The sequence below is a fragment of the Lissotriton helveticus genome, chromosome 6 (genome assembly GCF_964261635.1).
Source record: "Lissotriton helveticus chromosome 6, aLisHel1.1, whole genome shotgun sequence".
Lineage (NCBI taxonomy): Eukaryota > Metazoa > Chordata > Amphibia > Caudata > Salamandridae > Lissotriton > Lissotriton helveticus.
The window spans coordinates 1,095,897,485-1,095,925,044 of NC_136067.1; the positions used below are offsets into that span (position 1 = coordinate 1,095,897,485).

Sequence of the window (27,560 nt, forward strand, 5' to 3'; positions counted from 1 at the left end):
CCTTCACCAGCATACCCTGACTCCTGGTCATTATTGGGGTGGAATACAACTTTACAGTGGCGACGAGGAGTGGGATCTCCCACAGGCACCCCCCTCAAAAAAAAAAAAGTTGAGAAAAAAAAAAAAGACCAGGGGACACCAAGGACACGAGAACTGTACCTTGTCCCAAGCAGATCCAAGACTGGAGGAACAGAAAGAGCGTGGCAGAAGCTTGCAAGGGAGGACCACGCCCTGCCAGTGCCCCAAAGCCAAACCAAAAGCAGGAGAAAAGGGCTCATAAGGCAAGGTAGGAAGGCAGCGTTGACCCGATAAGACCCTGGCGGAAGGGGGAGACAGTGGACTAAGGGGAGGAACTGCACCTGTCCCAACACTGAACAGGACGAGAGCACCAGCGCGCCAGGCAGTCCCAGGAACAGGACAAAAGTCGTCAGCGCGCCGGGCAGCCCTAGAAACCAAAGAGTAGAGCCAGAGCGACAGGAAAAGATGAGCACCCCAGCGACCTCGCTCACAGGACTGATCCCATTTCTACCCAGACCGGGTGAACCCCAGATGAAGTGGGAGGATTGGAAGGAGTACTTTAAAAACTACCTGGAAGCATTGGAAGATGAAAGCGGCGAAGAATTCTCGAGTCCTAGGAGAAAACGTATACTGCTCCATAACCTGGGCCCTGAAGGAATCAGAGTGTTCAAGAACATAGACCCAGCGCCCCGTCAAGCGCCTGACGACGACGTGTTCAAACATGCCCTAGAAGACCTGGACACGCATTTTCGCCTGGCAGTATGTGTCTCCGTCGATCGTTTCAACTTTCAACAGAGAAAACAAGGTGAAGGAGAGCCCATCGAGGACTACGTCGCAGCCCTATGGCGGCTAGCTGTAACATGCAAGTATGGAACACTCCAAGATGACTTTATAAAGGATCAAATCATGAAGCACACGACCAACAAAGCCGTACAGGACAAGTTGTGGGCGCACAGTGAAGCTACCCTCAAGAAGGTTATCGCGATGGTGAAGAAAGCGGAGCTTTCGAAACGTTGCGCGAGGCGGCGAAAGGTGAGAATGTGCAGAGAGTGATGGTCAACAAGGTGGATGACGCCGAAGTGTCAGGAAGAAACAAAATGGCGCCGGGGGAGAGCAGAGGAACCAGCAAATGGGCGGGAAGACCGGGGCAAGCAGGGAAGCCAGCAGGGGGCAGTAGAACCGCATGTTACAGGTGCGGCAGTACAAACCACGCGGCCCAAGACAAGCGCTGCCCGGCTTTCCGCGCCAAATGCATGTTCTGTGGCCTGGTAGGCCATTACGAAAAGGTGTGTAGGCGAAAAGGGATGAAGTCGAGAGTGAACTTCATTGCACAGCCTCACCTGGAGGAGGGAACGGAGGATGTTTCGGATGAAGACGATCGGGTACTGTGCATTGAAGAATACGTCATGGGGATTGACAACAAGCGCTCAGACAAACCGCGGGCGGACATGCTGATCGGAGGAGTGAAGATAAGGATAGCGATAGACTCAGGGTCTCCGTGGACCATAGTCCAGAGGTCGGTATGGGAAGAAGAGTTTAAGCCCGTTCTGGGTCCCGAACTGGAACCGCCGGACATACGTCCGATCTCGTACACGGAGAACCCCATCCCCATGGTAGGCTACCGGAGCCTGAAATTTGAATTCAGGGGGAGATCGGCAGTGTGCAAACTGTACATAGCGGAGAAAGGCCCCTCTGAACTTGGATGGCGTGATCAGGGAGATCTTGGAATCAAACTGGATCCGGGAGGAGCGGAACAAGTGTTGCTGACGGATCGCAGTGCATGGCCAGACGTGGAGCAGGTGAGGAGAGACTTTCCCAAAGTGTTTGGAGGAAAAGTAGGAAAGTTGGAGAAGTTTATGCACAAGATAGTGCTAAAGGAGAACTCCCAGCCGGTGTCCCACAAGGTTCGAAATATACCCATTGCAGTAAAAGAAGCGGTACGTCTCGAGCTACACAGACTTGAAGCACAAGGGATCATCGAACCTATTGACAGTTCTGAGTGGTTGGCGCCACTGGTGGTAGCCAGGAAACCCAACGGCAAGGTGCGTTTGTGTGTGGACCTGCGCGAACTGAACAAATGTCTTGTGGTAGAAAAATTTCCCTTGCCAAGAATCGAAGAAATGTTAGCCAAAACACGAGGAGTCAAATGGCTCTCCACGGTGGACCTCACGTCCGCCTATCATCAAATAGACTTGCACCCATCCAGCCGGAAACTCACGTCATTCATCACGCCCTATGGATGCTATAGGTTCCGCAGGATGCCCTTTGTGCTAGCATCCGCCGCAACGGTGTTCCAAAAACGTATGCACCGTCTGTTCAAGGATGTCGATGGCCTCCAGTACTTCCAAGATGACATCCTAGTCATGGGGATGGACCAGGTGGACCACGACAAGAAACTATACAGAGTACTGGGTGTGCTACAGGAGAAAGGCCTGACGGCGGAATGGGAAAAGTGCAGACTGGGCATGACAACTGTCACGTACCTGGGACACGAAATAGGTGGTCAAGGGATCACCCCCAAAAAAGGAAATGTAAAGGCCATATGCGATGCTAGAGCTCCCATCAACAAAGAGGAGGTGAAGTCGTTCCTCGGCATGGCGGAGTACTATAGCAGGTTCGTCCAACACTTTGCCACAAAAACCCACAAACTGAGGCAATTGGTCAGAGAGAAGACAGCGTTTCAGTGGGACGAGGAAGCACAAAAGGAATTTGAGGAGTTGAAAATGAACATCAGCCTGGCGGTACCACTACATGGACACGACCCTGCAGGGCAAACGATCTTGACCACGGATGCCAGCGAGAAGGGGCTAGGAGCGGTGCTAGCGCAGGAGAGAGAGGATCACACAGTGGAGACCTTGAGTTTTGCGTCCAGGGCGCTGTCCGCCACGGAGCAAAAGTACAGTGTAATCGAAAAAGAAATGCTAGCTGCAACATGGGCCATGGGGAAGTTCCGACAGTTCCTGTGGGGGACGAGATACCGCTTGCAGACCGACCACAAGCCCCTGGTCAAAGTGCTGACTTCGAGTGGACATGACAAGGCCACTTCGCGCATAGCCAAGATGACCCTCAAGCTCTTAGACTACAGGTATGACGTGGTGTACATTCCTGGCACACGCAATAAAGTGGCGGATTATCTCAGCAGGACCGCCGCCATGGAAGAGGCGCCCACTTCTGAACTGGAAAATGAAGAGATGGTAGCGGTGATGGAGGACACGGAAAAGGCCATCAGCAGACAGGAGTGGGTACAAGCTTATGAAGGTGACGAAGACTTGCAAGCAGTCAAAGACTGTCTAATTAAAGGGTGGCCAGAAAAGAAGAGACTGAGTGAATCGATCAGAAAAGTTTATGAAGTGCGAGAAGAATTGTCAGTGAGTGATTCAGGCATCTTTCTGTATCGAGGAGACAAGGTGGTTCCACCAAAATCTTTGGTCGCAACCCTCCTGGGCCAGCTGCATGAAGGTTACTTGGGCATCGTCAAAACCAAAGGGAGAGTCAAACAAATGTACTGGTGGCTGGGATTGGAAATTCAGGTCGAGAGACATGTAAGAGATTGCGCCCAGTGCCAAAGCGCTGACAAGACATTGAAACCGTTACGGCCAGCGCTGGGTAGATTTGAACGCCCGTGTGATCCATGGGAAGAGGTGTCGGTCGACATTTTGGGTCCAGTGTTGGATAGCCAGGGGACGGCGAAGTACTTGTGTGTCATGGTGGACAAATATTCAAAATGGCCAGAAGTTCATGTACAAGAGGACATGGAGTCAGACACCGTAATAAAATTCCTCACCTCCGTGTTCCTACGTGAAGGGATTCCGAGAACCATTCTGACAGACAATGGCCCACAGTTCACATCAGAGAAGTGGATCAGATACACCGAGAGAAATGGAATCCAATCCAAGCACACCTCCGTGTACCACCCTGCGAGCAATGGACAGGTAGAAAGGTTCAACCGGGTCCTCATGGCTTCCATCCAAGCGGCTATAATGAAGGGCAAAGACTGGGAGGCAGAAATCCAAAGCATGTTGTGGGCGTATAGGATCACTCCCACCTCGACCGGCTACAGTCCCTTCCAAATCCTAAGGGGTAGACACCCCTTTACCAAAGACAATGTGATATGGAGATAAAAAACGGTCACCAGCAAATGGTCTCCGGCGGTAGTCCAGCACAACCTGGAAAAGGAGCAAAGGGTGTACACTGAACACTACAACCGGAGAAGGAAAGTGAGAGAAGAGGATCTGGAAAAGGGGGAATGGGTGAGAGTGAAGTTGACTGTGTTGAAAAGGAAGGGAGAAAGTAAATACAGCCCACCCCTCCAAGTGGAAGAAGTGTATAATCGAGCTGCGTTACTCAGTGATGGGAAAGTGTGGTCCCAAGACCGCATGGCAAAGATAAACAAGATCGTAAGATGGCCAACAGGTGAAGGAAGCAATCACTCCGCCCTGACACAATAGGACAGGTTGGAAGGCGCAGCTGCAGATAGCGACAGTCAAGAAAACGGAGGAGAGCAAGTAGAGAGAGAAGAGACTGAAACACGAGATGAAAGAGAGACAATTGCCGAAAAAGGTGTCACACCCCAGAGAAACGAACCAGGTATGCAGAGAAGTGCAGTGGAGAGTGAAGCACCTGAAGGAGCCTGTGACACCACCTCCCCGATAAGGTGCACACGCACAGGAAGAAGAGTGGTAGGCCCACACGCTTTAGAGACTATGTATTAGAAGATTATTGAACTGTAACACTTGTTAGTGTGTATGTAAAAAAGGGAGATATGTAGTGTGCACTCTAGCTTTCCGTCGCGGTACGTGTGACGCAACACGTCCCGACGGAAAGCGGTGATCACGGCGCATGCGCAGCCGGCGTATCGCGCCTCAGAGGGACCGGAGCGGCTACGCTGCTGCACGCTCGGCGCTCTTTCTGTTCAGAGTTTATTATAATATAATAAACCCACCATCACCAGCATACCCTGACTCCTGGTCATTATTGGGGTGGAATACAACTTTACAATAGCCATCATCCTTTCCCGGTCTCACAGCCGACCTGATGGAAAAGGCACAGGGAGGGGAAGAAGAACTGGAAGAGAAAGGGTTAAAGTTATTTCTTGAAGATGCGTCTGACTTGTTAAGTGTATTTCTCTACAGGGTACTGAAATATGCTGTTACCTTGTGTTGATGGTGGGCAAGTAGCGATCATACACGATACATTTCTACAGTCTCCTATTTATTCTACAACATTTTTTCTGCCACGTGAATTAAAAGTCCCTAACTATTTCCGGCTTTTGTTTTTTTATATAAACCAATTCGGAACGGAATAAATACATCTGTATCTTAAATGTAGAGAGGAATTGCCCTCAGACTGCCTACTGACGCTATGTTTTCTCTCTCGTTACAGGCAAATGGTGGCGTTTCTGCTCGGCGTGGGCAGTTTGCAGCTCTTCGCTCAGAGTAATTGGACGGGACCGCCTGTTCACTTTGAACCCCGGGATATCTTGCCTTCTGCTCTGTTCCAGCGCTTCTCTGAGGTACGTCAAGAAATAATAAACAAACAAAAAAAACGTCCTTGGATTCAGCGGCAAGGGCACGATGCAGGTTATTACTATTCATGAAAAATCTCCACTGGCTGCAAGCAATCTATACAGCGAGAGTGCGCGACACGAACGCCTCCTTGCGCGCGCGCGCGCTCCCTCACAATCTCGTGATGTCTTCCACGTACACGCCGCCTTCGCTACGGTGGCTGACATGATTTAGCACCACTCTAGGCCAAAGCATAACATGCCTCCGGTGCAAGCGGACACCTTTAATCAACACTGACCCGCAGCATTCAGTTCATTACTAAATGGGGCGCCCAAGGGAAATACTTGGTGTATCCTACCATGCAAAGCGCAGCTCTGCTTCATTGCGAGCCGGGAGCCCGGGGCTGTTTAATATCTTCGTTTATTCGCCGTACGGTTGGGTGGCACAGCTTGAAGCGTGCCTCAAATGTGACCTCACGAGCTCCTCCTGTCTGAGCGCAGTCTCCTTCCTGCTTTTCGTTTGTTTATGAGGCACGCGCCAATCCAATGCGCATTTGTCTATTATGCTACCCTTTCCTGCTTGTGTCTTTCTGAATTGCTTTCAATTTTGCAATTTCCGCAGGGTGCCGGGGTTTTCAAGATTGAAGTAGGTATTTTTGTCCTTCGTGTTCATAAGCCTAAAATTCGATTTCTCCCACTTCATCAGTCTCGAGAAACTGGGCACTGCCAGTGTAGGCTGGTGTTGAGGCGGTTGAGAAAAGGAAGGGTAATGCAGGTGATTTGTCACTTGGTGTGGGGACTTGTTCAGGTGTGATTGCCTGTTGATCTGCTTAACGTAGGCCTCTGCAGCCCCCTAGGGCTCTGGACCCCCATTCAGCTCAAAGCCAACGAATGTATGTGAGATATGGGAGACTCGGGACACCTCATCACAATTTGCAGGTGGATTTGTTTGATATCCTTCCGATTCCCCTTTAACAGGAACTGTTGAAACCTACAGGTTTTATACCTATAGGTATGATGGAATGCACATTGTTCCTCCCTGTTTTTTTAGGGTTACGGATGGAAGCTACTGGGCATAGCAGGTAGATCATCCTACAATTTCCAAAAGTGATTTGCAGGTTCTGTGCCTTATTTCAAAATGGAATGCTTATTTTTGAAAGCTGGTTTGTTAATTCTACTGTCACAATAAGTGAGATGTGCTGCCGTTTCGGAGCTCGCAAGGGCACAACAATGGGAGGGAGCCTCATTTGCGGACTACAAGATAAGGTCCTACACTAACAACTGCATGATCAAGCTTCCTGTGCTAACTATCATCGCATTACACGTTCAGTAAATGCTGATTAATTTCTGGCCTTTTCAATTTCCGGTGAGGCGACTTGGGCGTGAGAATGTTTACCGGCTAACTGGGGGAAAGAATTTCTGTGAAAGGTGGAGTCACAGGTTTTAAAGCTCTGACCAGCATCACAAGGTGCCATGTTTAAGCTTCACAATTGTTTTGTTGCTAGTGCACCACCTAGGGGGTTAATGCAGGCCCCACCAACCTTTCAGGGGTCCACATTTCCGAGCAAGGCCAAGGAATTAGCAGGGACTTAGGGCACACTCACGGGTCCCTGATCACATCCTGCTTTGGCTACAGTGTTTGCAAGAGCTAAAGAGCACCTTTAGCTGTTAAGAGTTTATTAATTATTTGGAGAATGCAATGTGCCTCTATTATTGTTCTGCAATAGGATCTGTTCATATCAGTCTGAATCCATGATCCGATTCCTTGGTAGCCTTCACTTGGTCAGTCTCCGCCCCAGGCATGACATTGCCTGTTTTCACGCATCAGGCTCAATACTGCATGTTTTGATAGGAGCTAACGTAGCACATCAACTGGAGTGCTTCTTTCATCTGAGTCTTAAGTTTATGTTACAGTAATGATCTGATTTGACGTGCAGTAATTGGACTATTCCCCTTCCTATAATTATCGATTGCGCCTCAACTGGGTCATTCTTTTCTCCTTGTGCAAAGCTCGGTTTCCGTTTACCCAAGACGGCACTTGCAAATAACACACACACACTTTTGGCTGCGGTTGAATGCCATGCGATTAACAAAGGTTTCAATGAAGCCGCAGATTTGCCACCATCTGTTAATTTAGGTACAAGTGTTTGTTGAGCGATGTGGGTCTAGCCTCTATTTGGGACTGTTGGAATTGGCCCTTCATAGGGTAATTTACCCCAAAACTTTTCGTTTTTTCATCCTAGTCTTTGCCGATTCTCTCAGCATGACCTTAAGAACCTTCGCACCTTCCCCCTATACTGCAGAGGGAAGGTGCGGGTGCCAACCTCGCACGCATTAGGCAGGTGGTGCGTACGCGAGGGGTTTAGGTATCATACCTTTGTGCGCCCCTTAAACAGGTACACCACATTACCCGGAGCGGGTATGGCACTGGCTAGTAGTGGGACATAGCACTAAGTGTGCTACCACCGAATAGCCTGTAAACCATGTATCAGTCCTTCCATTGCCGGCCTCTGGAGCGCCATTTCACCCCTGTCTAGGTTGGCATCACTTACGCCCCAGCCAACCCCAACCCTGAGTGGGTCGTCCCATACCCTAAGGGTACCCCACCCTTATGGGCGAATCTGAAGGCTTAGGGGGTATATATGGATGTTCCCTGCCCAGGTAATGAGAAATCCCCCATATTGGGCGTCCCCTGCCTTGGAGTTCAGCTCTTTCCAGGGGATACTCCTGGGGGTGTCGTCGATTTTCTTGTGTGGCCTCTGGCCTTGGATCACGTCCTCACTATCCAGGCAGTGGGGAAGTGCATGCACCTTCCTACACGTGTCTTGGTGCGCTTTCCCTACTTCTTAGGTACCCTCGGGAAGTGCTGGACGTACCCGTCTTTACTTCCACTCCCATTTCGAGGAACGGGATGCCTAGTTCCTTATCCTTCACCATACTACGTGGCCGGCTTCTGATTGATTACGCCACCACGATCCTGATTATCCCTGTTAGCCTATCAGCCCTGATGATTCACATCTCCTTCACGGGGTGACGAAACACGTGTCGGCTGGCTATCACTTTCTGTACTGACCAACAATTGACTTATAAAAAATGTCTTCACCTACATGAACCTTTGTGCTTGATCTTTTGAACTTTTACGTATATTTCCTTTTGCATGTAATTTCGTGTCCTGACACCAGGACCACCGATTTCATCAGCGTGTGCACAGGTTCTGTTCTTCTTCTATTTTGGTTTAGGCCTCCCTAAACTAGTGCAGGGGTGGTTTTTCCTATTGGGTTTGTGTTCCCTGTCCTGTTTTGCACCGCATGCCCCCCGCACGATCAGTTCAACCAAGTGATCACACTGCTTAGAGCGCCACAGCTTCCTGTTCTCTCAACTCAAACCCATTCTCTTTTAAAAAAACAACCCAGCAGAGGCAGGCTCAAATGGTTAGGCAAGCAAATACCTGCTTTCTAAAAGTGGTATTTGCAAACGCAGAATATTAACATAAACTTTACTAAAGGATGTACTTTATTATTATGAGTTCAGGCATACTAAATTTGAATTTCTATCATGTTCCCTGAGTCAGTTAGGATTATAAGGATGTAATAATCTTAACTGCCCATTCTGGCCTATGAGAACAAGTAGTCTTCAATAGTGAAAAACGAAAATGGCTGTAATTCACTATTAGAACATGCTACACACATCAGGGCATGTCCTACCTTATATACTTACGATGCACCCTGCCCTTGGGCCTACCATAGGGGTGTCTAATATGAAGCAAAGGGAAGGTTTAGGGACTGACAAGTGGGTGCACTTGGCCAAGTCGACATGGCAGTGCTAGACTGCACACAGGCCTTGCAATGGCAGGCCTGAGACACACTTTACAAGATGCTTCTGTGGGTGGCACAACCAGTGCTGCAAGCCCACCAGCAACATTTGATTTACAAGCCCTGGGCACCCATGGTGCACTGTACTAGGGCCTGACAGGTAAATCAAATAACCCAATCATGGAATCCAATCAGTATACCAATTTAACATGGGGATCACTTGCACTGTGGCACTGATTAGCAGTGGCACAGTGCCCAAAGCATAAATCTAGCACAAACATATCAAAACAGAGGAGGCAATCAGTCAAAAATGGAAGGGAGACTCACTCCAATAATGTCAGGTCTAACACGTGTCCCCTCCAGCTGAAATGTGGGGAGAATTACCCTTCCCCTAGGGAGTTCTCTTCACTAAGGCGGAAAAATCTGGACAGACCATCAGCGTTGGCGTGTTCTGTACCAGGGAGGTGTTCCACCGTAAAGACCATACCTTGTAGGGAAATGGACCACCTCAACAACTTTGGATTTTCACCCCTCATCTGCATCAGCCATCTGAGGGGCCTGTGGTCGGCCTGAACTCGGAAGTGAGTCCCAAACAAGTATGGTCTAACCTTCTTCAGTGCCCAGACCACAGCAAATGCCTCACGCTCAATTGCACCCCACTTCTGTTCTCGTGGAAGTAACCTCCTACTGATGAAGGCTACAGGTTGGTCTAGGCCCTCTTCATTAATCTGTGATAGAACAGCCCCCACACCATGCTCTGAAGTGTCTGTCTGTACAATGAACTCTTTTGAGAAGTTGGGTGCCAGAAGCACGGGCGCTGTCCACATGGCAGTTTTCAGGGCGTCAAACGCCTTCTGACAGGTGTCAGTCCAGTTCACTTTCTTGGGCTGCTTCCTGGAAGTCAGCTCAGTCAAGGGTGCAACAATGTTGCCATACCCCCTGACAAACCTCCTGTGGTACCCCGTGAGTCCTAAAAAGGCTCTCACCTGTGTCTGAGTCTTTGGGGGTTCCCATGCCAGGATGGTATCAATCTTGGGTTGTAGGGGTGCCACCTGGCCGCTTCCTACCTGGTGACTCAAGTACACAATGGAGCCCTGCCCGATCTGGCACTTACTTGCTTTGATCGTGAGGCCTGCCTTTCGCAGTGCCATCAACACTTCCCTGCGGTGCTGCAAGTGTTCTTCCCAACTGGCGCTGAACACTGCAATGTCATCCAGATAGGCGGCACTGTAATCCTCCAGCCCAGCCAACACCTGGTTAACCAACCTCTGAAAGGTGGCAGGTGCAGTCTTCATCCCAAAGGGCATAAACCGGAATTGGTAGTGCCCATCTGGTGTGGAGAATGCTGACCTCTCCTTAGCCCCATTAGTCAAGGCGATCTGCTAGTACCCAGACGTCAAATCAAACGTGCTGAGGTACTGTGCAGCCCCTAACCGATCAATGAGCTCATCAGCTCTGGGGATGGGGTGTGCTTCAGTCCTGGTGACTGAATTGAGCCCTCTGTAGTCCACACAGAACAGGAGTTCTGGTGTGGCACCCGGCGAGGCAACCTTTGTGACCAATACCACTGGGCTGGCCCAAGGACTGTTTGAGGACTCAATGACCCCTAAAGCAAACATCTTGGAGATTTCCTCCTTAATGTAAGCCCTAACCTTGTCAGTCACTCTGTAAGCCTTGTGCTTGACAGGAGGACTGTCACCAGTGTCCACATCATGGACGCACCATTCTGTGACACCAGGAACCAAGGAAAATAGATCAGAGCATTGCCCCAACAGCTGGTGACAATCTTGCTGCTGATCAGGGGTCAGTGTGGCAGAGAGGCTGACACCATCCACTGACCCGTCTCGCTCTGTTGCAGACAGGAGGTCAGGAAGAGGCTCGGTCTCCTCCTCCATTCCATCATCTGTCACTAGGAGCATGCCCACTTCGGACCTTTCTAAGTGGGGCTTTAGGCGGTTAACATGCAGAACCCGCAAGGGGTTCCTGGGAGATCGCAAGTTCACCAGATAAGTGACATCACTCTTGTGCTCCACCACCTCATATGGACCAGTCCACCTGTCCTGGAGCGCACAAGGCTCCACAGGGGCCATAACCTAAACTTTCTGTCCAGGCTGAAGCTCAATCAGAGTGGCATTCTGATCATACCACCGCTTCATTTCCCCCTGGCTGGCTTCCAGATTCGCCTGAGCGAGATCCCTGAAACTCCGAGTCTGGTTCCTGAAGGCCAGCATGTAGCTATACACATCCTGGGGAGGTTTCCTGCGAGATTGCTCCCAGCCTTCCTTGACCAGACTCAAAGGTCCTCTTACCGGGTGACCATACAAAAGCACAAAGGGGCTGAACCCTGGAGACTTTTGTGGCACCTAACGGTAGGCAAACAGAAGGCATGGCAAGAGGACGTCCCACTTACGCCTCATTGGTTCTTCAAGACCCATGATCATGCCTTTAAGGGTCCAGTTGAATCTTTCAACCAGCCCATTTTCTTGTGTGTGGTAAGGAGTGGTGAACTTGTAGGTAACACCACACTCTTTCCACAGAGACTTCATATAATTGGAAATTAAGTTTGTACCTCGGTCAGACACAACCTCTCTGGGGATTCCCACACGGGAGAAGATCCCCATCAGTGCACGTCCCACAACGGGAGCCGTCACTGTCCTGAGCGGAATGGCTTCCGGGTACCGGGTAGCATGGTCCACCAAGACCAGGATAAACCTGTTGCCCATGGCTGTCTTGGGTTCCAGTGGCCCCACAATGTCAATCCCCACCTGTTCAAAGGGGGGACTGACTACAGGCAAAGGTTGGAGAAGGGCCTTGTGCCTCCTTCCACTTTTCCCACTTGCCTGGCAAGTTTGACAGGTCCTACAATGAGTATCTGAACTCTTCCGCATCTGGGGCCAATACAAGTGGGAGACAAGCCTTTCAAAGGTCTTGTTCTGCCCCAGATGACCAGCTAAAGGAACATCATGAGCCAAACCCAGTAGGAAGGCTCTGAAGCGCTGGGGTACCAACAGCACACGGGCTGACCCAGGCTCAGTAACCTTAAGCTCGCTATAAATGTAAATGTAAATGTAAATGTAGCCGTACTTGTAAAGCGCACTGATACTCCTGAGTGTCCTGGCGCTGTACTCATACCGCTAGGGAACCCTTCCTGGTTTTTCCCCGTGAAATGTCCACTCCTGGGCATCCCCAGGGTGCAACCAGGCATCCCTAGCGCTGTAGGGGGCCGTTGTGGAGACTAAGCAAGCAATTGCCCAGAGTTGCAGCGTGGGACCCATGCTTAGAGTAGGCACCGAGGCGAGAAATCAGGTCCGAGGAATTATGAGCCCAAGATCCGCCGAGACCAGCCAAGGCAGGAATTGAACCCTGGTCCCGGGCCAGACCTCTGCATCAGGGTTTGCCGCTCTAACCATTGAGCCACACTTCTCCACATACAGGAGACCATTCTCCCAGTAGATCCAAGGTGATCCAGACTGATCACCTGCTTCCTGGTTTGTGGCCTGTTGCCTCAAACCCGCAAGAGAAGGGCACTTCTACTGCTCTTCACAAAATTCCTCCCTGGAGGGACCCCCTTCTTGCTGCCAATGGGTCAGCTCAGGTAGGTTCCCCAGTTCAGAAACTTGCTCCCCTGTAGGCTCCAGGGCATCCCCCTCAAGGTCTGCCTCCTCCTGGACCGTGGGAACAATGGGGGCCGGTTTCCCGCGCCCCCTACCTCTTCTCTTTAAGGCTGGTCCCTGGGCCATACTTTCAGGCTCCAGGGTCTCTTGAACACCCTTAGCTGCCATAGACCGAGTGGTCACACATGCCCACTCAGGCAGACCCAACATTTCTAAATGCGCCTTCCTATCCACCTTAGCCCAAGGGGGGGGGTTCTAAATCATTGCCTAACAGACAATCAACAGGCATGGATGGCCTCACAGCTACTTGAAGAGTACCAGAGACCCCCCCCCCCCACTCAAAGGGAACCTGAGCCACTTTGCATTCGCTCTCTATGTTGTCAGCTGCAACAACTGGGAAGAATGCATGAGGGACTACCTGCTCTTCAGAGATCAAGTGACACTTGACAGCTGTCACACCTGCTCCTGTGTCTCTGAGAGCCTCCACTCTATGTCCATTGATGGTCACCCACTGCCTGTATTTTTTTGTGTTCTCAGGCAGCTGAGTTTTAGGGACCATCTCAAAGTCTCCTAATGAGACACGGGACATTTCTGCGGGACCCCACCCACCTTGAGCTCCCATCTCCTACCCACCCAGGGTATCTGACGTGGTGGTGCACGGGGTGGCACATACTGTCCTTTCTGAGGACACTGGGGATCATACCAACGGAGTCCCACCTGCTTACACTGAAAGCAGGTAACAGGCCCCCTATGAACAGGTTTACCTGTCGAGGGTCCTGACTTCTTTTCAGGGGGAGGCTGGGAACCCTTACCTTGGTTCCCTTGGCAATTACTTTGGGGACCTTTTTGGAACTCCCTCTGTTTACCCTTGTCCCCCCCACTCTTCTGCTGGGGACCCTGCCCACCCTTGGCAGAGTCTCCCACAAGACCCTTGTGGACCCTGGAACTGACCCAGCGATCCGCCTCTTCAGCAACCTTTTTTAGGATTAGTCAACTTGCAATCAATAAGGTGCTGGCGTAGCTCTGGAAAACAATTAGCAGACAAGTGCTCCCTAGCAATCAAATCATAGAGTGCTTGAAAATTATTAAAATTGCTACCCCTCACCCAACCATCCATAGCTCTGCAAAAGAAAGACACCTATTCTAACGTAGTGGTTCCATCCAGGTTATTACAATTCCTGAACCTCTGTCTATAGAGCTCTGGAGTTAACCCATACCTTGTTATCAATGCTTCCTTCATGTGGTGATAAGACATCCTATGCTCACTGGGTAGGTATAACAAAGTATCCCTCCCGTCTGTCAGAAAGCGGCCCCACAACTCCGCTCCCCAATCCTTCTCAGCGACCCGGTGGGCCAACATTGCTATCTCATAGGCTGCAAACCACTGACCAATATCTTCACCTTTGTGAAAATCTTTGATGACATCCTTGGGAATATGTACTCTGCCTTCTGAAGGCACAGATGGGGCACTGCCACCAGAGGGATTGATTTCTAAGCCCTTGGCCTTGATCTCTAACTCCCTCAACATTTTCTTGTGCTCCATTCTCATTCTCTCGCTTTCCAAAGACAGCCTGTTATTCTCTGTTTCCCTCTGACTCTCCATCTTAAGCTTAGCCATCTCCAGCTTGTGTGCCCTATTTCTCTCCCTGTCTTCCAACTCTCTGGGGGACAGGTCTTTGGAAGAGATGCTGCTGCCAGGCGGGGACGGCACCCCACCCCTGGTTGGAAACTCTGGCCCATCAATTTGCCCATTTGCATCCCCCACAGGCTCCACCACAAGATCAGGGGCATTTCTTGCTTCTACCCAGGCCCTCAGCGCCTTTTGGTAGTCTTCTTTTTTAGAAATGCCTGGTGTAGCAACTTTCAATTTCCTGCAGAGATACTTGAGCTGTTTCACAGTGTAGGTTTCCAACCTCTCTTACTCAAAATCAAGATCCATAGATGCAACAGGTGCTGGTTTACTCATGGTCGTAAGAATTGGGAGTTTTCAGGAAAAACTAACAGTCCAAGGAGAAAGGATTCTAAAAAAAAGTATGTGGTCGCGTTTGGTCTGCACTCACTGGTAGTCTACACCAATCACTGTATATGAAACACAAATGCAAAGTCCAAATCCTCACCGCTGACCACCAATGTTAGATCTGGGGGTCTCTAGTTGGCAATGGTTATCACCTTTGTCCAAATAGGGACCCTTACTTCTAAGTCAGGATAAGGGGATTACACTCCTTAATAACCCCTGCTCACCCCCTTGGTAGCTTGGCACGAGCAGACAGGCTTATCTCAGAGGCAGTGTGTTAAGCATTTGTGAACACTTACAGTAATACAGTGAAAACACTACAAATGGACACAACACCAGTTTAGAAAAAAAAGTGATCTTTATCTAAACCAAAACAAGAACAAATTACAAAAATCCACAATACAGTATTAAAAATAAGGCTTTCAAATGGTAGAAATAGTTCAGTTCAAGGCAAGTTGTAAATGCAACACTTTTCTCACACAGTACCTTAGATGTGTCGCACAAAAAAAAAAACCTGCCACAGTGAAGGGGATGAGTCGGTTCCTTACACTCAGGGCAGGTGATGCGTCGGTTCCTTACACTCAGGGAAGGTGATGCGTCGGTTCCTTACTGCAGGGGAGGGGATGCCTTGGTTCCTTAGCGCAGGGGAGGTTATGCATCGTTTTCTTACTGCTACTACAGTGATAACACTAGAGATGGACACAACACCGGTTTTATAAAAATAAGTATTCTTTATATAGACTTAAACACAAGACCACAAACTACAAAAATCCACAATACTACACTTAAGATTACTTAAAAGATGATTAAAGTCTCTTAGTTCAAGTTGTTGGTAAATGCGACAAAGTTCTCAACAAAGTACCTGGATGCGTAACGCAAAGTGAACAAAAGGGGGGATGCATCAGTTCCATGACCCGGGGGAACGGTTGCGTCTTTCCTCAATGCTTGCGCAGAGTACGGGTCTCGTCGTGAGCCTTACCGGTGCGGAGGTGATGCGTAGATTCTCGGTTTGCGGGCCCGTTGCGGTGCGCAAGATGGCGCCTTGATGTGATGTGCTGATCCGGTTGCGATGCGTGAAGATGCTGCCCTTGATGCGGCAATGCGATGACGATGCGATGACGCCCTAGCAGCCTTGCAACGACTCTGTACTTTGGAGCCGCGACGGGCCCTGCGACGCGCTTCTCCGGTGATGCGATGGCGACTCTCTCGATCGCGTTACGCTTCTCCGGTGATGCGACAGCAGGCAGCTTCGATGAACACACGCTTCTAGGGAGATGCGGCGAAGGCTCGCTTCTCAGGTGTGGCGACGATTTCAGCTGCGGCGGCGCCACGCTTCTTCTCGATGCGCCGCACTTCCAGCGGCATATATGTATGTAAGCAATGATCACTCATTGAATCCTTCCTGTTACTATGCTGGGGATCGCCATTTGCTTCGAAGAGTACTCAAGATTCATTGCCCGTGTCGTGTGCCTCTGTGTATTATCACTGGGACCATACGAGTGATCATTGCTTATATACATATATATAGTAATAATTGAAAGATATTTAATCATACCTTGCTTCTGCTATCTGTGTCTCCACAAGACGCTATCACACTGGCCACCTCCCATTATTGCTGTGAGGTTGACCATACCTGAGGAATATCTTCCTCTCCATCGACCCCTCTTCTTGGGACAAGACGCCGCTCTTCGTGTATTATGCCACCTTCTTGCGTTGATCTATACATTAACTAAAGAGATCATTACCAATATTCTGATGCTGCACACTGCACCCTTCGGGATTTTGCTGTTCGTGCTGTTCTCACTACCTCTCAACGCCTATTGGCCAACTACCCAAGAGCCCTGACGAAGTTCCATTTTGGCACAACTGGGAACGAAACGCGTTGGCTGTGTGCCGGTTTTTAAAGATTATCTGAATAAAAAGAAGCACTTTTTTGGACTAATTGATTATGCGTCTAATTTCCACGAGTGCACCTTCCATTCTTCTATGAAAATTGTGACCTGACTTGTACCTTTGGACGACGGGTGCGGGAAGTGTTTTGCACCAACCTTTGATTGTTGATGGTACATGTGCTTTGGTTGAGCTGGACCTTGGTTTGTCGTTTGTTCTTTATTTGTTACCTCCCAGCGCCTGCCTGATTTATGTAGCGCTGCGAGGAGGAAGGGGCACGTAGAGCACTAGCCCCCGTTCTTCACTCTTCATGTCTCTCCTTCCTTAGAAACGCCTTACTCTGCCTAATTTGCGCGGCTTTAGGTGGGGCGGTTCCTGCCAGCTCTCAGCCCAGCACTCGTTGAGTACTGTCTTCGAATGGCTTTCTGTGAACCCTCCAGGAACCGGTGCAGTGGCACAGTCCCTGCAGCACCTCGGAGTGGCTCTTTTTCCAGATGTTGAAGTGATCGCCTGTGTGGGTTTATAGGGGCCACGATTGGGCGCTTTGGAGCATGGCTGCGGGTCATAAGAGTCTAGGATACATGCCCATCCAATCCGTGGCCTAGCCTAAGAGAGCTCGCAGCGATGGTCACCCATGGGCTAGGATGTATGACGTTACAACGCATACTTTTACAACGCATACCATTACAACGAATTTTTAACAATGCAAAAACCATTACAACTCATGTATTTACAACGCATGTTTTTACAACGCAGGTACCTTTACAACGCATACCATTACAACGTAAGTATTGCTAAGTATATATATATATTTTTAATTTAAATTAATTAAAATTAATATTATTTAATTTAATTTAATTTAATTTAATTTAATTTAAATTAATTATATTAAATTATATTAATTAAATATTATTTAATTTAATTTAGTATATATTAATTTTTTTAATTTAAATTAATTAAAATTACTATTATTTAATTTAATTTAATGTAATTTAATTTAATTTAATTTAAATTAATTATATTAAATTATATGAATTAAATATATTATTTAATTTAATTTAATATATATTCATTTTTTTAATTTAAATTAATTAAATGTAATATTATTTAATTTAATTTAATTGCATTTAATTTCATTTCATTTAATTGATTTAATTTAAATTTAATTTATTTAATTATTTAATTTAAATTTAATTTAATTTTTTTATTTTTACCCTGTATCCCTGTACCCCAAAAACCCAAAATTGACCCTGAACTCTAAAAATACCCCTGTACCCCAAAAACCCAAAACTGACCCTGAACCCTAAAAATACCCCTTTACCCAAAACCCAAAACTGACCCTGAACCCTAAAAATACCCCTTTACCCAAAAACTGAAAACTGACCCTGAACCCTAAAAATACCCCTTTACCCAAAACTGACCCTGAACCCTAAAAATACCCCTTTACCCAAAAACTGAAAACTGACCCTGAACCCTAAAAATACCCCTTTACCCAAAAACCCAAAACTGTCCCTGAACCCTAAAAATACCCCTTTACCCAAAAACTGAAAACTGACCCTGAACCCTTAAAAATACCCCTTTACCCAAAAACCCAAAACTGACCCTGAACCCTAAAAATACCCCTAAAAAACCCCAAACATATAACATTTTAAATATAATTCTAAAAATACCCCTAAAAAAACCCCAAACATATACATTTTAAATATAATTATATACTTACCAATACTTACGTTGTAATGGTATGCGTTGTAAAAGTACCTGCGTTGTAAAAACATGCGTTGTAAATACATGCGTTGTAATGGTTTTTGCGTTGTAAAAATTTCGTTGTAATGGTAGTGCGTTGTAAAAGTTGCGTTGTAAAGGTTGTTTCCCATGGGCTACTGTGTAAAGGGGTGCACAGCGCTGAAGGAGGTTACATTGATGTGAGCGAGGGGGAGAAGGGGTGAAATGCCGGCAGAAGGATACAGTGAAAGACGGTAAAGACGAATAAGTCAATGACGTGTGAGATGGAAGATTCTGAAAGGGTGTGTGGGAAAAGGGTGTGACATAGCGCCTAGTAGGATGAGAGGCTGGAGAGGAAAGCTATGTGAAGAGGGGGCGGAGTCACTGGGAAACTCGAAAGACCACTGTCCATTGACCTTTTGTAATGTTTAAGTCGCAGTCTCACATTTGCAGAATGATTGTTACTCATTTATCCGTTACTAATAACAAGCACTGGCAAAGCCAATAGGTCTAGCTTCTTTTAAGGCACATGTTTGCTATTCTGTGATGTGGGTGTTATCAGGATTGGATTGGGATTAAAAGTCGTCCAGGCACGCTAAAAAAAGTGGCCCACATTTGCATATTGCCTTTTCGGAAAACACTGCTTCAGCGACATTTAATAAACATACATTGGCATAGCCAACAGGTCTTGCTTTTCAGACCTTATAAGTCTTTAGTTATCCATCACAATATCCTTGGTGCAACAACTTCAACTGTTGCATGGCTAAACACTTATAAGGTCCCAAAGGCGAGACCTATTGGCTATGCCAATGCTTGTTTTTCTATGGCCAACTGCACTACGCATGATGGGCTTTTTAGTTAAATACCTGCTGTGGTTAAAGCTGAATCTCAACCTCAGTGTTTTCCACAAATCCAGAATCTCAGGAAAGCCCCTTTGTGATATGGACTAGCTGACCATATTCGGGCCCTGCTAGAATCTGCCAATCGGACGCCAATCTGATAGCTGGCTCGCTTTTCTTTACGATTTAATGCAGTCTTTAACTTGGATGCTAAGGTACCTGATATTCTCCCATGTAATTTCCATTGAAATCAATGGAAACTCCATGACGAGTTACCCTTGTCATTAGCATCCAAGTGGTTAATAGTCTGTACACGCAGAGCCAAGAAGCCCCTACCGGGGGAAGTAGGAGGAAGATGTACAGCCTCGAGACAAGGGATAAGTGTGTTTGATTACTTGTTTGTTCAGGAAGGCTCAAATACAACCCCATAAACGTGGCTTTCTGTGGACTTGGTATGCAGCAGGCTGGCTCCCTTTAAAGCCTACTCTAATAAAACTGAATTAACCTTATCTCCTCAGAGAGTGATCTCGGCTTTTGATAAATGTGCGAGCTGCTTCCAGTGGGTTTGATTACAACTAATTGAAATCTTGTATTAGTGAAATGAGGATGATTTATCACTTTGTTCCAGCAAACCCACAAGGTCTCCATCCTTCTGATGTATTCCGTGCTAGTTGTTCAACTCTACTTTGTTTTCCACCTAATCGGGGCCTGCTAGGAATAAACTAATGATGACATGCAGTAAAGATGTCTTTTAGAAATGAAAAATCACTCGCGTGGGGGAGGGAGGGTGTAGTGTGAAGGATATAATCAACACTGCTGGTAACAGAACATTAATGTGTTTTGCAGTAAGTAGTGCATTTATAAAGCTTTTATCTTTGCCAACAGGCCAGATTGCAGCTTTGTTGCCCGAGCTGTGTGAACTTTGTGGGTGTGTGTCTCGTGAGTTCCCAGTTTTAGCAGGTAGCTGGCTTGAGTTCCTAGTTTTAACAGGTAGCTGGTGCGAGTTCCCAGATTTAACAGGTAGCTGGCGCGAGTTCCCAGTTTTAACAGGTAGCTGGCACAATTTCCCAGTTTTAGCAGGTAGCTGGCACAATTTCCCAGTTTTAGCAGGTAGCTGGCGCGAGTTCCCAGATTTAACAGGTAGCTGGCGCGAGTTCCCAGTTTTAACAGGTAGCTGGCGCGAGTTCCCAGTTTTAACAGGTAGCTGGCGCGAGTTCCCAGTTTTAACTGGTAGCTGGTGCGAGTTCCCAGTTTTGACAGGTGTGAGAAGTTGGCCTGATATATAATGTTCACTATTCTAGTGAACACTTTGTATCAGTCCAAACAACCCTTATTGATGATTGGTTGTAAGTCAACCTTATAGACCAGCTATCCTAGTAGCATGGATACGAGCAGTCTAAGGCTAAGACTCTAGAGGGCGTGTTAAGCCAGCTGTTTTACCATCACATTACCCCTTGAACACCAAGTGAAAGGACACCACACAAGTTGTTATGAAAATAAACAGATATTTATTTATAACAGGACTACCCTGAACTCTTTATGAGTCAGGGAGCTAAGCACATAACAAAACTCTTAAGAAAAAACTTTAAGTTGCACAATTTACACAAATGCCCGAGGGGCACGAAAAACCATATACACAAGAAGTGGAATGCGAAGTTGCTAGCAGGTAAGTAATACTTTTCTAGACTGTAGAAACGCTAGGCCTACAATGCTGAACCCTTGGATTAGAAGCAGGAGGCCTAGGGACGCCGTGTGCAGAGTGGAAACTCTCACGCGTAATGCGGGAACAAGTCTATGGATACTAGCAATCACAAAGTTACTGTTCTCGGGCGAACCCGACTAGGTGGGTCGAAAACAAGAGTGGATCCGAACACTTAGGGTGTTGGACTATGCTGGAGCACCGGAGTACTCATTTTACCTAGCCCAGGGGCTGCGGCTGCATAGGGTTCAAGTTGCGTCGGAAACCCTCGTTGAAGAACCAGGAGCCTGAAGAAAGAAGTTGCTGGCAGGCGGCCAGTGAAGAAGTTCGTGGTGATCCAAACCTGGATCAGGGAAGAAGAGGACCTGAAAGCAGAGGGGACCAAGTTCTGAATCACTAGCCAGTGATTTAGGTGGGCACCAGGGTGGCACCGGACGAAGTCACCTCGACCAGGTGAGTGGGCGCTGCTGGGCTCTGCAGTCTCTCGGACCAGGAGGCGTTGTCGGCCACCAGGATGGAGTTGCGAGCTGTCCCACGAAGGTATCTGCTTCTGACGTCGCTGGACCCAGGATTGGGGCAACAAGTCTTGGCAAATGCAAGCCCACGCGGTGGACTTAAAATGGAGTCTGGAGTGGACCAGGAGGGTCCAGGGTGCTCCTCTTTTGGAGGGGAGCAAGGGCTAGTCTGGAGCAACCAGACCAGCGGTGGTTGTCGTCGTGAAGCGTCGTAAGAGGGCCACTAGCCAACGGGCAAGTGACCTGGACAACGCGGTGAGCAGCAAAGAGCAGAAGGGCCCCACGCAGATCTCGTGGATGCAGGGGGGGGCTGAACTTCGGTGCTGGAGCGGCTCAGGGTCGGGGCTTCTCTTACCCCAAAGCACTCAGTCGAGGGTCACTCGGTGGTCGTGCTGGACAAGCGTCGTGCAGTCTTCAAAGATGGCCGGTCCCTCGAGGTCTCGTCACACCCACGGATCACAGCTGGGCTGATGATGCAGGTTGAGGTCAGAGGTGCCAGGGAAGCCGGTTCTCGTCGTGCTGGGCAATCTTGATCCGGAGGAGAGACTTACAGCAGACCGCGATGCTTGGTTGGTGCCTGCTGCTGCAGGGTGACTACTCCTTAGTCACAAGGGAGAAATCTTAGGAAGAGTCTTGAGTTCCTCTCGTAGAAAGTCGGTTCAGGATTCAAAGATTGATCTGATTTGGAAGGGGGCCTGCTCCTACCTTTATCCTGCAAAAGGGGGCTGGCACGCGACTAAGTCCTGCCCTATGGGTGGGACCAGGAGGGGGGTGGTTACACCCCTCTCCTTTGGCGGGCTTTCCCCAGAGCAGGGGCTGGAGTGCCCCCAGAACTGGTTCAAGCCGGCCTATGCACAGTGAGCACCGGGGTGCCACTTGCAGTCACCTTCCTCTAAAGCCCTGCCTACCTAGGATACACAAAATCCTGTCTGGGACGGTGCTGGCACCGCCCCTGACAGGAAACCCTTTGTCCTTGCCTCCTGTGCTGGGAGGACTCCCAGCAGCAGGAGGGCAGACTTGTGTCTCGGTGGCAGCATCCATCTTGTGGAGCTGAGGCTATGTCTGACTTTAACCGGGGTTACAGGTTACATACATGTCGAGTCCCTCTAGAAGGGTGGAATGCTAACCCCGTCGCCAGAATTGGCGAGGGGTTAGTATTCCAATTCGTATGACACCTTACTCGACATGTTTTGATAAAGCGATACCAGAGTTGGCATATAACCGCGAGGATTATAATGCACTTAAGAGTATATGGTATGCGTTCTCATGGAACAGCTATTAGGACTTGGTTCCGCAAGCTGCAAACGGGCTCAGCTCATGCCAGAGCACCATCTCACATGATTCCAAGCACTCTGCCTTCAGGATTGTTAAGGCCTGCCATAGGAGTGACTGATAGGAATACATGTGTCCATTTTAGGGTTAGATATAGGTATACTATATATAAAGCAAAGGGTGATTACACCACCTTGCCCCAGCTGTCGTGCCGCCAGTTGTGTCAGATTTGGATGGCCAGCCAGGGGTGGCATAATACATGCTGCAGCCCCTGGTAGGCCCTGGGTACACCTATGCCCTGGGTACCTAAGGTACACTGTACAGGGACTGATAAGGTGACTCAGTATCCAATTGGATATGTACCTAAGGTACATGGAATCCATTTTACAGAGAGAGCAGTAGGCCTGGGGCCCTGAATAGCAGGGTCCCAGGTCAACTAAGTCAGAAAACCAGCAAAACACCAGGCAAAAAGTTGGGGGCAACCATAGTCAGGGATCTACCTTCCTACATAACCCCCCCCCCCCCCCCCCCCAAACGAAAGGAGATAAGGCTATACTTGACAGGTAAGCCTATATTGCCTAAGTGGCCATATAAGGAAGTACCAGCACTGGCATGGTTCCCCCCTATGTCATGGTCCACTAAGCAATCCCTCACCCTAAGGGTATCTGAGGGTCTCCACCATAGGGAATCTCTACCTGTGGTGTGTTTTGGCAAAGTAAAAGGCTGGTGCTGAAATGGAGTACTGAAGTGAGGCTCCACTAATTTTGGGCTCAGCTTCCTCCAATTATTTTCCACCATAGAGGCCTTTCTTTCCAAGACTGAGTTGTTTTGAGCTCTCAGGGTCAACCTCTGGCTACCTACAGCTGGAGGTTGGGTCCCTCTGTTTGGCTTACTGGAGGGACAGGTCAGGTTTGGGGCCCTAAGGTCCCAGGTTTGGCTGTGCCCAACAGTGTCCATCTGTGGGAGGTCCCTAACTAAATTTAAGGGGGATCCCTCAGGAGTTTGTTTTATTTTCACTTGGCTAGGACTACTAGCTTCAGTGCCCTTAATCTGTTGATTGGGGAATTCTTTAGGACAGGGGGCCCTTTGGGGTCCAACCCTGGCCTCCCTGACCTCTACAGCCCTTGGCTGACTGAGGCAGGGTAGAGAGGGGCAGGTTACCTGCTCCAGACTGGGTCCCACCTTGGAAGGGTCCACTGACATCAGGGGTTCTGCCAGGCTAGGCCTGACTACCTCTGGGGCAGTTTCTTCACAAGGGGTCAGATCAGTTCCCTGAGGAGGCTGATCCTTTCCTAAAGTCTGGTGGGAGGGAGATTTCTCTTCCTCCTCAATGCTCTCTGTCTGAGTGGAGTGATCCATAGTTTCAGGCTTCACAACACTATTATCTGTCTGAGTTTGAGCTGTGGCCATCACAACTCTCCCAACCTTTTCAGGAGGGGACTCAGTTTGGGTATGGGCTGTTACCATCACAGCCCTGCCAACCTTTTCTGGGAAGGAAGCTGTCTGAGATTGGGCTGTGACTGGCACAACCCTCCTGACCTGTTCAGGGAGAACATCTTGGACTGGGGCTGTGGCTATCACTGCCCCACTAACCTTACCAGGGAGGTTTACCATTTTGGAATGGGTTTCTTGCTCTACCTCAGCCCAGGCTGAGGTCTCTAAATCATTCCCCAGTAGGCAATCTACAGGCAAGTTTGATGACACTGCCACTCTCTTGGGGCCAGTGACACTTCCCCAGCTGAGATTTACCACTGCCATGGGACGATCTCTCTGTACCCCATCAATATTGGTCACCTGGTATGTGGCACCAGGTAAAAATTGCCTTGAGGGGACTAGACTCTCAGTCACCATGGTGATGCTAGCCCCTGTATCTCTATAGGCCTCAACTTTTATACCATTGATGAGGGGCTCCTGTCTGTACTTGCTCAAAGTGTTGGGACAAGTAGTGAAGTTGGCAAACCCCATGCCATTTTCATAGACAAAAGTATCTAAGTCAGGGGACCTGGTTAGGCCAGAGTCCCCAGGAAATCCCAAAGTAAATGCACCCAAATTCTTGGGGGCACTCCCACCACCTGGGGGATTACTACTAGTAGTAACAGGAGGTTTGGGAATGTTACTTGGGGGTATGTTCTCCTTATTGTTGTTCTTTGGGCAACTGCTGTCAGTTTTCAAATGACCCACCTGTTTACAGGGATAACAATAAGGTTTCTTCTGGGCATTGGAAGGATTCTGGGACCCACCCCCCTCAGAGGATTTTTGGGGCCCTGATGTGGTTTGATCTGCAGATTTATTCCCACCCTTCTCTTGAGGCTTGGTTGATTCCTTTTTCTGGTCACCACCTTGGTTCTTAGGCCTAATCCTGGTTCTGACCCATTTGTCTGCCCTCTTACCCAATTCTTGTGGAGAGGTCAGATCAGAGTCTACCAGGTGCTGGTGTAATAACTGGTTCTGACAATTATTTAAGACTTGCTCTCTCATAATAAGATTATACAATCCTGTGAAGTCAGTAACCTTGCTACCCAGTAGCCAGCCTTCCAAAGCCTTAGTGGCACAATCAACAAAGTCAGCCCAATCCTGAGACTGAGTTTTCTGGGTATCCCTGAACAGCAACCTGTACTGCTCAGTGGTTAAGCCAAACCCATCAACCAGTGTATTTTTCAGGACTTGGTAATTGTTAGCATCCTCAACTCTAGTAGTGAGGAGCTTATCTCTACCTTTGCCATCAAAGGAGAGCCACAGTATAGCTGCCCACTGACTTTGGGGGATGCACTGTACAGTGCAGGCCCTCTCCAAAGCAGCCATCCATTTCTGGATGTCATCCCCTTGTTTAAAGGGGGCACTATCTTTGTCAGGTGTTTAGTATCTAAACCCTTCTCTTTTTCTCTTGGAAGATTGCTGCCACCAGTGGGAACTGTCCCACTCATCTGCTGCTCTCTAGCAAAGGCAAGCTTTTCTTTGGCCAGGGCAAGTTCTTCCCTTTCAATCCTCAGATTAGCCCGCTTCATCCTTGCTTCATGCTCTCTTCTCTGAGGGGGAAGTCAATCTCCTCTGGGGAGAAACCCTTCTCCTCTGAGAAGAGGCATTAGAGTGCAGAGATATACTGGAGTCCCTAGAAGGAGATCTACCTCTTCTAACTCCAAGGTTAGGCCTCATTAGGGTCAGTACTGGGGGTCCCCCAGATCCTTGCCCAAGTAGGTCTAAGTTGGCCCTAGTGAGTCTGCTGACTAACTCAGGACCCTTGTTTGCCTCATCCCCAGAGAGTTCCTCTTGATCCTCCTCCTCAACTCTGTCTTCAGTGTCAAGGAGGTCTGGATCTCCAATGGTACCCTCTAGGGCTGGCATATTCCCATCTAACTGAGAAAGTTTTCTCGCATCATATGTCTCTAAGAGACCTATCAGAAAGGGAATGGTGGGGTTAGACCCCTGTTTCAGTTTCCTGGAGGTACACACTTGTCTCATCTCCTGGAAACTGAGAGCTGCATATCTTGATTTGACCTGTGGAGGGTCAATGACCACTAGGGGAGTCTCTGAAGACTCTCCATGGGTAGACATGCTTTTCTAGTGAGGTGTAAGTGGTGCACTTACCTACACTATATGTTTACCTACTGATCCCTTGCTAGAGTTGTAGTTTAGGGTGTGCTGGGCCCTAGGAGCTACAACAGCTGATTCAGTAGAACTCAGAGTATTCTAAGCTAAGTTATATGTACCTTAGTACTTATGTGATCTTTCAAATGATATTCTTAGGATATGTGTGGTAAAACAACAGCAAGCTCAAATCCCACCCGCTGCTCACCAATGTGGGAAGTTGGCCTGATATATAATGTTCACTATTCTAGTGAACACTTTGTATCAGTCCAAACAACCCTTATTGATGATTGGTTGTAAGTCAACCTTATAGACCAGCTATCCTAGTAGCATGGATACGAGCAGTCTAAGGCTAAGACTCTAGAGGGCGTGTTAAGCCAGCTGTTTTACCATCACATTACCCCTTGAACACCAAGTGAAAGGACACCACACAAGTTGTTATGAAAATAAACAGATATTTATTTATAACAGGACTACCCTGAACTCTTTATGAGTCAGGGAGCTAAGCACATAACAAAACTCTTAAGAAAAAACTTTAAGTTGCACAATTTACACAAATGCCCGAGGGGCACGAAAAACCATATACACAAGAAGTGGAATGCGAAGTTGCTAGCAGGTAAGTAATACTTTTCTAGACTGTAGAAACGCTAGGCCTACAATGCTGAACCCTTGGATTAGAAGCAGGAGGCCTAGGGACGCCGTGTGCAGAGTGGAAACTCTCACGCGTAATGCGGGAACAAGTCTATGGATACTATGGGTGCTTGCTCAGTGTGTGGGGTCTCGTCCACGGCCGCCATCTTTGGATACTCCAGTTTTGATGACTACTGGCGCTTTCTACGCTCTTCTGCGGCTGCTGCTGCCGTCTGGGCTGGGCAGGTTGTTCCTGGGTGATGTCTACATTTCTATCGCTGCTGCGCTCCTGACAGTGGATTGGACAGATTTTCTGAGACGATATCCTGATTTCCGGGGGTTACACGGTTTACTTGTTCCATTCAAGATGGCTGCGGTGCTACTGGACCACGTCGACATTCTTGACCGCCGGGGACAAGGTTGATCTTTCCCTCTCAATCACCGTGC

General features: G+C 48.5%; 1 protein-coding gene across 2 annotated transcripts in view; it reads left to right on the forward strand.

Annotated features, from left to right (window-relative positions):
- Positions 1 to 27,560, forward strand: part of TTC27 (tetratricopeptide repeat domain 27) — a 1,731,040-nt gene that overhangs the window by 189,557 nt on the left and 1,513,923 nt on the right. For both annotated transcript variants that reach the window (XM_078648753.1, XM_078648752.1), the window contains exon 3: positions 5,401 to 5,530. In XM_078648753.1, coding sequence (XP_078504879.1) covers positions 5,401 to 5,530 — 130 coding nt within the window. The remainder of the gene's footprint in view (positions 1 to 5,400; positions 5,531 to 27,560) is intronic.